Genomic DNA, 12,904 nt, shown 5'->3' with positions numbered 1-12,904 from the left:
TGCCATCCCAAATGAATTTGACTCTCAGCTGCTCATCTAATAACTGCTCATAAAAATTCCTCTGTGAAGCATGGCTGTTTAAGAAGCTGTTTTCTACTTATAAACTTCTTCACATTAAGCCAGACAGTAACAGACACAGTGCTGAAATAACAATAATATAAAAGTGAATTAGTCTGACTTAACAGACGATATAGACGTGGTTAACCGCTTATAGTTCTTGTGTGACCCATTTTGTTCGTATTAAGAACCAGAGTGTACTAAACTGTGGTCAGCCATCTGACTCAGCCTTCCCCCCCTTAGGTCAGCTGTTGATTTCACACTCTATAAGCCCACAGTAGAGGCCTGGCTCCTCACTCAAATAACCTAAGGAACAAGTTGCTGTTTACACCTGATGATCTGCTGCTGATGCTCAGTCAGAGCCAACAATTTCATGGTCTGGATCCACGAGAAGAAACGTATTAAAGATGATATCTAGTCAGGGATGCATCCACACCTGCACTCTCCCTGGAGAGGTTTACCAGGTACAGCAGCTGCGTGTTTTGCTACAAATGTTAGAAGTTGCGATCAGCCTCATTCTGTCAAACAAGGAGGCCGCTGGATCTATCTAGTGTACCTTTTTCAGTTTCTGAGGATGTTTTGTTGAAAAACTGGTTAACCTCAATCTGTCATTTTTGTGTTGTTTTTAATTTATCAAATGCACAGTGCTTTCAGTGTTTCCTGGTCCAGGTCAGTTTAACTTTATCTTTACAATAAGGGTGGGTTTTTGAAGCGCAAAAATGCTATTAAGTCAAAATATGATATGAAGTTGAATTAGTTTTGCTATGATTTGCTGTGAACACATTTTTGCTGTTTGGGACTTGATTTCACTCTTTTGGCAAAAAGGTAGAAAATTAATTATAGTGGAAGAATATGTAATTTCTATTTGCTGTCAAGATGGTAAAAAATGTAATTAGATTTCATTTGAAATCTTTATAATTATCCAAGAATGTATCAAGTCATCATTCAGAGAAAATGCCCTGTAGGACTTTTATTCTAATATATGTTGTATTTAAGAGTTATATTAGTGTTGTATAAGCTTGACGTAAAGAAGTAATGTGTGAGATTTTGTAAATTTGCAGTAATTGTAAAACAGAAGTTGATCTTGGTAAGTGGCACAAAGCAACAAGAAATAAAAATACTCATAAAAAAATGATTTTGTTGGAAAAGCTGTGCGACTAAAAGCTAAATGTGAAAGGTTCAAAATGTAGGGACTTCAAATCCCTCATTTGGTTACTATGGCAACAAATCCTTGACACAATGGTTTTATTGTAACAAACAACGTCAGTGTCATGTTTTTCTTTTTTTTCCTTGAGACGGATCATTGTGCTTACTACCTTGGCTTTTGCTCACTTTGTCTTTTGTAAATACGTTAACTGTTAAATGCCAGATGCCATCATGGTAAAAAACAAAAAAACAAAAATTCTACTAACACATGAATATCTTGATATAACTGTCTCTTGTGTTTATGAAAGCTTTCACAGACCTTGAACTTCCTTTTATCTCCCCCTACAGATGACTGAGGGCAAACTGTGCCAAGTGCACTTATTGGATGACAGGAAGCTAGAGCTGCTGGTTCAGGTACAAAAAACTAAAATCAATAATTAAAATGGATCCAAGAATTCTGTGATATTTATGCATAATGTTAAAAGGACTTTGGGTAATCACCTATGCTTACTGCAGTTCCTATTAGCTCACTGGAGTGCTTCATCATCTTAACGTAGTGAGTAGAAGCTGAACATAATGAAGCATTTAGCAGCTGAAAAGCTGAATATTTTTCTCCTACGCTTGTGAAGCTAAAATTTGAAATAGTGTTTAAGGTAATGACAAGTGGACTTATATAGTACAGGTGGCCCAAAAGAGTCACAACTGTCAACTAAAATTTTCCTTAAAAAGTAATGACATATCAAAGGTGTGTTCACAACTTATTTTCCGCTGCCCCCAAGTGGACAAACTCCAATTTATTGCATGTTCCCTGAGCAGTTGGACTCCCTCTTTAGCTAAATAAGCTAAATATCTGTACTGTGAAAACAGCCAGGGCATAGCAAATGCAGGGTTCCTCAGGATTGTGGTTTGATACTCAGGTCTGGATGTCAGTGTCCTTGTGAAATTGTGTGTAAACCACTATGAGTGGTCAGTAACACCAAGAAGGTGTCATATAAACGCTGTCTATTTACCATCAAATAGTATAGTGTCTCATCAGCACTATTCTTTTCTCTGTGTACCCATTTCCAACAGACTTTTCAATGAATCAAGTGTATCTTTGACACACTGACTTTTAAAAATTGTGTATAATTTTGATTAAAGTAGTTGTTTATATCTACGACTTCCTTCTCAGCCGAAGCTTCTGTCTTATGAACTCCTTGACTTGGTTTCCTCCCACTTCAACCTCAAAGAGAAGGAATTTTTTGGTCTGGCCTTTTTTGATGACAAGTATGTAAATTGCAGTGTTTCTTTTTTTTTCAGTGATATGGATATTTTTACATGTGTGCAAGTGTATGTTGGCAGATGATTACAAAGGGCAGCTTTCTGATGTTACAGTTTGTTTACTTTTGCAGTGGCCAGTGTAAGTGGTTGCAGATGGACCGCAGAGTCCTTGATCACGACTTTTCAAAGAAGCCCGGGCCCATTGCCCTGAATTTCTTGGTCAGGTAAGAAATTCTTGTTTCATGCAGAACCCAGGTTCCCCAGCAGGGTGCAGTACTTTGTTAACGTTGCGTTTTATAGTTTAGTCAAGAAACTATCCAGAGATTTTTATAGAACTCATTTGTGATAAAGCTGATGGTATAAATCAGTGTTTGGAAAGTCTTTGACTGTCTTTTATGGGGGTTTTTTGTGTATGCATTTGATTTCACCCTTCATAGGTTTTATGTGGAAAACATAACACAACTTAAAGATATCATAACAGTGGAGCTGTTCTACCTGAATGCCAAATCTGCTGTCTACAGTGTAAGTGCTTTCTCTTATTTTTACTCGATTTTGAAACAATGCAAAATGATCCTGCTATTTTCATCACAGTTTGTGATGATTCATTGTCTCTGGACCCTCAGCTCAGCAGACAATAGCTGCAGGGCACACTTTTCTTACTCTGCTAGCTGGAATGTAAAACACACAGCGTAAGAGAGTAGGATAATACAGGGGTTGATTTGGAGAATAAGCAGAGGTTACAGTAGGGCAACGCAGAGCAGATTCTATGTTTGGATCTGGAAAGCTTTCTCTCCACAGGCTTCCACTTCTGAATCATATTTATTTTTTATTTTGTTTGTCTATTATGTCTCTCAGGGGATTATTGAAGTGGAAAGTGATAACGTCTTCAAATTAGCTGCAAATGCCTTGCAGGTTAGTGCTTTTAATAGCCTCGTAAACATGCATTAATTGCCACATCTAAAAGCATGCCATCTAATAAGATATATGTTCTGTTCATCACCAGGAGGCTAAAGGAGACTATACAAGGTAAGAGCATCATCATCAGCTGGTTAAGAAGTATTTAACAGCAGCAGGAGGAGTTAATAGTAAGCTCTTAGCGAAGACATTCAATGGGTCACTTGTTTCTCCAGTGCAGACAACAAAAATCAATAGCAGTGTTATGTGAGGCTCACCACATAGTGCTGAGCAGCTAGCACCAGGCAACTAATGAATCTCAGAGTGCTGATAGAAGCTAAGTATTGCAGAGTAGATACACCTTTACAATGTACACAGTAACGGATAGCTGTGTTTAACTGTGGTGGCTTTTGCTATTATACTTGGTGCTTTCAGAGGTAATACTGCATGTTATTGTGCATGTTGGCACTGGTTTTGGTCAGCTGATGAAGTATGATGGTGTAGAAATATTTCTTCATGTCAGTATGTTCTGTATTATAGTTGCTGCTAAGGCCACAGCTGTTTCTGAGGACACAGTGGTTATATGTTCACTATTTCCTCTGGGATTTAGGGTGGATTTAACTTTTAGGGCAAATTTCATACTCACTTTAAAACTTGACATGGGTATTGGGAATATAGTATTTTCTAGGTAGATCCCAATATATTTAGAGCTATTTTGAAAATTTGCTTTGTCGATTAAAAGAGATTATATATATAAATATCACCAAAAACAAAAATCAAAAACACCACCGCGTTCAGATCCTGTACTAGAATAAAAGAGATACAGTGAGAGGTGTTAGGAAGGTTCATTACTACTTGTGTCAAGATTTTTAAATCAACTTCCAAAACGGTTACATTTGTCTTCTTTTCCGTTTTAGTGATGAAAACACTCGAGCTGATTTGAAGAAACTACCTACTCTTCCCACCAAAGTACTCAAGGAACACCCATCTCTTGCATACTGGTAAGTTCACAGGAAATCATGTTTTTACATTCAGCAACAAAGTGCATAAAGCCCGTAAACAGAGAAAATACTGTAAGACATTAGTAAAATCTTAAGTTTACAGGTAATAAAAGGAGACTTATGCTAATTCCCAGCTTCATATTTTCATTTTGGACTCTACCTTTGCATGATCCTTGTATACATTATACTGGGCCTATTTGGACACTACTGGTTCATCCTTATGTCTGAAAAAAAAAAATCAATTTTAGCTCCTCTCTGTTTAAGGTCTTCTTTCCTTTAAGCAAGCTTTCTTCTGATTGGCTACCCCTCACAAACAGAAGAACAGGAGTTGGGCGGGGCTCCAGTGTTCTCAGCCAGAGCTGTGTGCCTGAAATGACCATATTACGGATAGCTGCTGTATCTTATGTCATATAGAGCCACAGCCAAAAGTCTGAAACTGTGTTTATGTATGCTAATATATAGCATATAGTATACATGCCAACACTGTTAAATATAAGCATCCAATACAGAACATGATAATAAACATAATAACTCTCCTTTAATTAAATTGAATGTGTAAAGAAACTTGTAGAATACCATATATACTCGTCTTTTAACAATCAGTTGATCAATTAAATTAAAACAATTTGTTTACACCTCAATTTATCTTTCCCCGGCTAACTATATTGCCTTCTCATTTATGCAACATTACAGTGAGGATCGAGTTATTGAATATTATAAGCAGCTGAAAGGTGTTTCTCGAGGACAGGCCATTGTGCAGTAAGTAATTAAATTGTGTTGCTACACGAGTAAGAGGAAGACAGTGAATCTTTTTAGGCTTTAAATTCATTAATCTTACTCTCACCTCCATTAGCCCTCTCCCCATCCCTTTCCCTCTCTGGCACGCCTTTTCTCATCATCTGATAGAAATCAATAGCTCCCCTTCAGTTGCAGCGAGATCACACTGATTCACTAAACAGAGATCAGATTCCCACATTTGAGATGTTCAAAAGCAGCTGGAAGTTTGAATAAATGTTTTTTGTTCCAGGTATTTGACGTTGGTGGAATCACTGCCAACGTATGGCGTCCATTATTATGAGGTTAAGGTAGGCCTTTTTGTGATTAATATGACATGACAGCTGTTGCACCTGGAACTGTGTCAACCATAGGAGCTCTGTTCTTGCCTTACAGGATAAACAGGGGATCCCATGGTGGCTTGGAATCAGCTATAAGGGCATTGGCCAGTATGATCTCCAGGATAAATTAAAACCTCGGAAGGTAAACACTCCCTGGAGCTCGATCTTTAAAATGGCTGCTGCTTTTTCTCTGCTCCACTAATCTGACTGTGAACATGATAGCACAAGGCATGTGTAAGGACTGCTGCTGTTGCACACGGTGTGTTAATTCACGCATCATCTGTTTCACTCGAGCAAAAGGCTGAGCTTCAGCTGTGCCAGACAAGGCTAGACTTGAAAAGAAAAAGAGCAAACTCTCAGTGTAGATGAGGCTGTCACTTATCCTTAATGAGGTTAGTGAGTTTTGAATAACTCTGGAGAATCATGGAGACATTGCGAACTTGCTTTTCCCGTTTCATTGGTATTGTTTTAGCTTGTGGGTTGACAGGAGAAACACCCATATGAGTGATTTGTCAGCTATGTCTTCCACTAGGTGACTTCAGTACATCCCAGTGCAGCGGGATGCAGACATGCACCGAACTGCTATTACGATAGAATGTGAAGGTTCAGTGCAATTTGCATTAAATCACTAGCAATGCCTTCCTGTTAAACCTCTGTATTGCTCAACATGATGCAATCCATCGCTGCCTGATGCATTGCAAAACTGTGCAAGCTGACAGCTGCAGGGTGCGCTTTCGAGAGGGAAAGAGAGTGTCAGCTCGTGATGTCAAAGAAAGAAGGGGTTGGATTTGGGCGTTAGCCTGCATGTTCGCAGAATACCTGAGGAGACAAGTCAGGAGCTGACATGAAGACAGTACAAACTATGTTTTTGTATTGACAGCAAAGCCAGGGAAGACTTAATAACTTTACACACAGGACGTGTGAGGATCTATTATTCTGGTAAGGCTAAATACTACACGTCTTTGTCTTGCCAACTTTGAATGTATTTTATGACTTAAATATTTATCACCCTTTGAAATTATTTGGTTTACGCAAACCTGAGCGGACAAAACTCTGTGTAAGCTTTTGTTTGTGTCTCATTCGGATCTTGTCCAGACGTACAGTGAGTCAGAAACCTAAATGGATTGATCATATTAAGCTGTTGTCAGTGAGCACCTGGGTGATAGGGGGATGGAAATGATGAGTGTTTATATGACGACCCCTTATGGTATTCGTCTCTCTCCAACACCTGCATTATTGCAGACTTTGCATGCCAGGTAGACAAGACTTTAATCACAGTTTATGTTACAGTCTGGCTTTTTAATAACTGTGGTTGAAACAGACTTGAGAAAACACCTGCTCAACATAGTTTTTTTGATATTAGTCATGACCATCATGGTTATCGTGTTCTAGGTGTTTTTGGAAAAAGAAATACATGAAGAATTTTTTTATATGAAGATACAACTAGACATTACTCTGCGCATTATCCAAACATCCAAGGTGCTATATTTCAGAGTGTGAACAACACATATGCTTTTCTCTCATTGGGAATGGTTTTTCGTGTTTTTACCACCAGCTGTACCAGTGGAAGCAGCTGGAAAACTTGTACTTCCGTGAGAAAAAGTTTGCCGTAGAAGTTAATGATCCACACAGGTGAGCAGCGGGGGATCCTCGTGTAGAGATGCTTGTTGCTATTCTTACAATGACTGTTTTTACAAGTTGATTATTATGTTGTTTTCATTTTTGTTTAGCTCTTAACACTGATATCATCCATCTTTAGAAATGTATCTAAAAAAAAATCATCATTTTCACTGCAACTTTTAGTTTAACTGTGACCAAAAAAGCGTAATGTTTTCCGTGGTTTGTTTAGGAGAGCAGTAACCAAACGAACCTTTGGGCAGACGGGGCTACTCATCCACACGTGGTATGCAAGCCATTCTTTAATCAAGACCATTTGGGTCATGGCTATTAGTCAGCATCAGTTCTACTTGGACAGAAAGCAAAGCAAAGTAAGTGTCAGCTATGAGTCACTGCACGTTTTTATTGCTCTTTGTTTTACATCGTTTTCTTCATTCTTGTAGGCTAAACTCGGAACAACAAGAAGTTTAGAGGAAATTGCAATGGACCTCACAGAGCATGGAGGGGCGAAAATAAACAGACTGGGTGATGTGGGCCTTAAGAATAACTTCATAACAGCCAGCAATGGGAGTTTGGTATCTACAGGTTGGTTATAATTATTTTATATAACGAAAGCACATTTCTGTATAACTTGTTTGTATGCTTTTACATGTAAAACTGTAACTTCAGATCAGATTTATCGTCACAAAGAGCTATAAACATTCAGCTGAATGAGATTTAAAAAGAACAGGTGACACGTGAAGGAGTCACACAGTACACATGCCATGGGTGTGATTTTTATATTAATGGGTGTGGTAGGCTATGTTGGCAATTTCAGTTAGAATTCTGTTTTTCCAGGTTCAGCAGACTCTGAAATGAGTGAAGAGCAAAAGAAGGAAAAACTCACTGAACTAAGAAAAAAGGAACAGGAGATTCAAGATATTTTGGCTAAGAAAACAAAAGAGCTGAAGAAGATCTGCCTGAGAGAGGCGGTGAGAAATCATTTTGTGCTACAGTTATATCGGTCTATTTTTTCTCAAAAACTCCCTTTAATAAACCGCTGCTCTGCTGCTGGTAGATTAATTGTTTCTGTTGTTGCACTCACCTCATCTAAGCGTCCAGAGGATTTGTTGTTTTGTGCTTTCAGGAGCTTACCGGCAAACTGCCAAAAGAGTATCCCCTTTCTTCAGGTGAAAGACCACCACAGGTCAGACGGCGAGTTGGCACTGCTTTCAAGTTAGATGACCTTTTTCCCTACAATGAGGTGCGTATTTAACTGCATTTTAAAGCATAAATGATTAGTGTATCTTTTTTCAACGCTGTACGCTGGAATTGTTTCACTTTTAGATTTTATTTTTTAGATTTCTAATAATGTCAGCAAATTGCACAGAAAGATAACACCAATATTAACTGAGCGAGGAACGCAGCTAAAGTCTGACGGAGCTCAGTTTTTTTTTCTCTACGTTATTACAAACCCAACTGTGTGTTACACACTGCAGTGGGTGGCTCTGTTGTCTACTAAGACACAGATACGCTATTTTAGTCTATTCTATTATTTTTTTTAAATGAAATTATAATAAGGAAAACATCAGCAGCAGTCAGAGCATTACACCTGCAGCGTTTTTTTAAATAATAATTTTAATTAGGTCGACCTGATATGAAACTCTAATTAGATCTATTCTGTAACATGTTCAGTGAGCACATGTATCAAATGGCAGTGATTTCTAATTTACTTACATGTACCTGCTGAATATCTGAATGCTTGCTCTCTATTTTTATCTCTGGTTATCACCTACGTTTTCTGATTTATGCAGGATCCCATCCTGAGAAACCTGGAGAGCAGATTTGCCCTTCAGCAGAAGATTGTGGAGGCGGCTAAGAAGCTCGCAAATGAACCAGAACTGTGCAAAACTGTTAAGAAGAAAAGAAGGAGAAACTGTTTGGATGCTATGCAGAAACTGCAACAGATAGAGGATGAGATGAACCAGTACAGAATCAAGAAGGGGAAAAAGCCCACACAACGGTCCTCAGTCATCATTGCAGGTACGTTGGAAGATATTTGTTACTGAATGTGTTAGATCAAGTCACAGCAAGCACAAAGTTGTTTTCTTTTCCTGCAGATGAACTCGCTCGTTCAAACTGCAGCTCTCTGTCTAGTCTCCCACTGGATGATGGTGAGTCAGACATCTACAACACAGGTGATGCTTTCTTATTATGACCAAACCCAGAAAACAGGAGTGTCCTTTTTTGTCACTGTGTTTGTAATCAGATGATTCAGACAGTCTCAGTCAAAGGCCACGCTCACGGTCAGTCCAAGGATCCCCTCAACTAAGTCCAATGCGATCACTGGGAGCAGAATTTGATTTGGAGAGACAGGCATCTCCACGGGATAATCACCACAACAAGAACCACAACAGGTTGGGATTTTCTGTTCAAACTGTTTATTGCTTGTGTGAGTCGTAGAGTGGAATCTAATTCGTTTTACAGCCTTATATTTTATTTTAAGCTGTTTTCAGAATGAGCAGATGACATCATGCATCGGTAGAGCCCATAGTATTTGTTGTGTCATGTTTGCCTCATTCCTTTCCTCACATTTTTTTACTTCCTTTTTTTTAAATCCTGTTTTGATACTGCACCCATTTAGATTAGCTGTTGATGGCCAGGAGGCTTCCAATTACTACCAGAATCCAAGAGAGGTCTCCTCCACCCACAGTAGTCCCTATAAAACCCTTCCCAGACCTCCTAGAGATCCTCGCAGCATGCCTCCCACCCCGGTTATGACCCGCAATGCCTACAGCAGCAGTCAGCTCAGGTGTGATCTTTGTTCCCCTGCCCTGCCAAGCCAGTGTTTATCCTTCTTTACTTTATTTAATCCAACCCTTGCTTCTCTTAATACCCTAACCTTCTACCATGCTTTCACATAAAACCTTAACTTTTATTTTAACACCTAAATCCAAAAATAATATCCCGTATCTTAATCGTGATCTTCTCAAAGACACTTTGAAATTGGTGTCATTTTCCCAGGTTGGAGGGATCTCCTCATTGCTTCAGGCATCGCAGTGGAAGTCTGGAGTCTCAGCCTCGGCTGAGAAAAGACAGAGATTCAGAGAAGCCCGTCTTTATCTTGTCACCGGCCCACCGCAGCAACAGCACAGAGGTATTAGAAGATTGCTCCTCTTACACGAGCCAGTCAAGTCTGGACTACTGCGGGGCTGCCAACTCCCACTACAGTACACTGGACTCCCGTACCTCAACCATGCATCGTCTTCACAGAAAAGTAGAAGTGTATGGTAATACTGGGAGCATGCCAAACTTGGTCCAGCACCATTCTGGTTGTAGTTATTCATGTGAGGCCTCACCACACTATGCACCCAGTGCCTACTATGTTGCCGGCTACCCCTGTCCGGACATGGAGCCTTATGCTAATGGTGCCTATGTATATGAGAATGAAGTCGAAGGCCACTACAACGTCAACCCATCCTACCAAATGAATGGGTATCACGGACATGACAGATTCAGGCACTACAGCAGTGATGGGGCGGATAATCTTTCTCAGAATCCGTACGCAACAGTGAGGCCACCACGGACCAGAGAGGGGCCTAGAAATGAGCTCTTGGCCAAGAACATGCAGAAGGCCCTGGTTGCAGAGCACCTGAGAGGCTGGTACCACCGAAACAGAGGCCACAGGGAAGGAGGGAGGGGATTACTGGCTGGATATGACTTTGACAGTGGCTCTCAGCTCAGCTTGGGATATCAGACCATGCCGGCGGCCTTCAGCCACTCGAGCCGAGCCACCTCTTTCTCTTCAGGTACAGTCAAACGCATTAGCGTGAGGGGAATTGTCAATAATAAAATAAAAATCATTTTCAATGTTTGTAATTTAGGGAAACATTAGGCTGCTGTTCAGGTTTAATAACATGAAAAAAAATCATAATTACAAGTTAATTGGTCATGTTATGTAGTGTCACTGATGTTAGGATGCGTAGGCTGCTTTCCTACTCACAGGATTTTTATTTATGTGTTGTTTGTGTATATTTGAGGGGTTTCATTTATTCTATCACAGGGTTTTCTAGGCTGCCATGTGAGAAATAGACACAGTTTGTGGGTTTAAAGATATACATTTGTAAACTATCAAAGTAATAAGTATCACATAGTATTTTGTGTGAGAGAAATACTATCGTTTTTGAGGCTTTTGAGATATTGTGCACTCCAGCGTTATTTGAGTGTTCATGCTTTTCTCTTCTTTTCAGTTTCCTCAGCAGAGAGCACAGGGAACTGGCGCAACCAGCTGGCAGTCGGCCTGACAGAGTTTGATGCACCTGACACACCTCAGTACCCTCATCCTGGAGCTTCAGCATCCCTGTACAACCGCAGTCCCACACATAACAGGTGAATGCTTCAGTTCACTGAATCTCCACACTGAGGCTGTGGTTATAAATAAAGTCAATAAGTTAGAGACAGTCATAATCATTGGATTAAACTAAAATGCTGATTGTTACTTTCTTAACACAATGGTAGGCGGGTACCCTGCCGCTCCTCTACATCTGGATGATACGTGTATTTTTCTGCATTCTTTTGCTTTTCTTTTAAAGAGCGGTTTTATTTTATGATTGTATTCTGCCAGCGTGATCTGTTCTCCTTCCTCTCGTTACTTGGCTTACGCTCTACGCTCATGTGTGCAGAAATTCTCCAGAAAACAAAGAGTCTGACACAATGCCCCAAAAATGTGAGTCAGTAGATGTGGTTGGCGCTGAGGCCACTAGTGCAGCTGAACCATCAGACAACCTTTCTAGCACTTAAGGGTGAGACCAAACACAGCGGGCCACTTTGTGTCGTGTTGCCAGTCGTCTCCATTCAGACATCCCGTCGTCATCCGTGTTATTCGTGTACAGCTCATTCATATATATCATCTATTTTTTTTACACTGTGTTTTGCTGTTTTTGAGGCTCCATTTTTTCAAAAATGCATCAGTCATCATGATCAAGGCCATGCACCTAATATATTAAGGCAAAGAAGGATTATTACATGTTTAGAAACATACTAAAACCACCCGAATGCAGAAAACAGAAATTCAGTCTTTTTGTAGCAGTGAAGGAAACTCGGGAGATAAAAGCTTAGCAAGCCTTATCAAGATGAGATTATGAACATCTGAAAGGCAGTCCATCCTAACAGCTGAGATATTTAAGTCTGGACAAAAGTGACCAAACAACCAATACTGTCCCTCCTAAAGTTATATTGCCAGAGTGAAAAGGCCTTGCCATTTACTCCATAAAGCCCTGGTCATGTTGTACGCCTTCAAAAATATGGTGGACTTTAAAGTGCAATGTATTTCCATTTCCATCCATCAGCTTTATTTAAAATGTCAGCCTTGTTTCTTGTTCTCAAATAACTACTGCAGTGGATCTTACCTAGTCTTGTGTTATTGCCTGTACAGATTTTACCTTGATGGGAGCTACATGAGCATCCACTGAAGAGGACCAAACCAAACTGTGGCACAAATAAAGCCATAGCCAGCAGCACATGAAGGGAATGGAGTGGAAACGCAGGCTTTACACAAATGTTTTTGGCTGCCATAACCTCGTCTTTGAAGGTGTTTTCTCGTTTTGGTTTTGGCAGAGAGGTGTAAACCGTCCTCACGTTGTCGTAATCTCTAAACACAGTGATGACACTCTTGAATGATTTTCCCATGTGCCTTGGATTGGATGAATTGTACAGGCAGATGAGAATGTGTCAAGAAACTTTAAAATGTTGCACAACCACACTGGATTCAAACCGTACTGTGTATTAAAAGATAACAAAGCTAACAAACGTGTTTTTACTCAATCCACCACCATG

At 39.8% G+C, this 12,904-nt stretch overlaps 1 protein-coding gene across 1 annotated transcript; it reads left to right on the top strand.

The window, feature by feature from the left end:
- Positions 1-464: 464 nt before the first annotated feature.
- On the top strand, positions 465-11,869 carry frmd4bb (FERM domain containing 4Bb). Its single transcript, XM_085344197.1, has 23 exons — positions 465-521; positions 1,552-1,617; positions 2,375-2,469; positions 2,595-2,687; positions 2,901-2,985; positions 3,319-3,375; positions 3,467-3,489; positions 4,275-4,358; positions 5,052-5,117; positions 5,386-5,443; positions 5,529-5,615; positions 7,029-7,105; positions 7,323-7,461; positions 7,534-7,675; positions 7,928-8,061; positions 8,217-8,333; positions 8,884-9,112; positions 9,190-9,243; positions 9,339-9,486; positions 9,714-9,881; positions 10,094-10,878; positions 11,320-11,458; positions 11,752-11,869. Exons 1-23 carry the CDS (start codon positions 465-467, stop codon positions 11,867-11,869), a joined length of 3,021 nt encoding a protein of 1,006 aa, XP_085200323.1.
- The last annotated feature ends 1,035 nt before the right edge of the window (positions 11,870-12,904 follow it).

The sequence above is a fragment of the Diplotaxodon limnothrissa genome, linkage group LG20 (assembly GCF_057381915.1).
Source record: "Diplotaxodon limnothrissa isolate DT_005_m linkage group LG20, D_limnothrissa_male_GT1.1, whole genome shotgun sequence".
NCBI lineage: Eukaryota > Metazoa > Chordata > Actinopteri > Cichliformes > Cichlidae > Diplotaxodon > Diplotaxodon limnothrissa.
The sequence above is the reverse complement of the archived record's forward strand: the minus strand, read 5'-3'. Positions and strand labels throughout refer to the sequence as shown.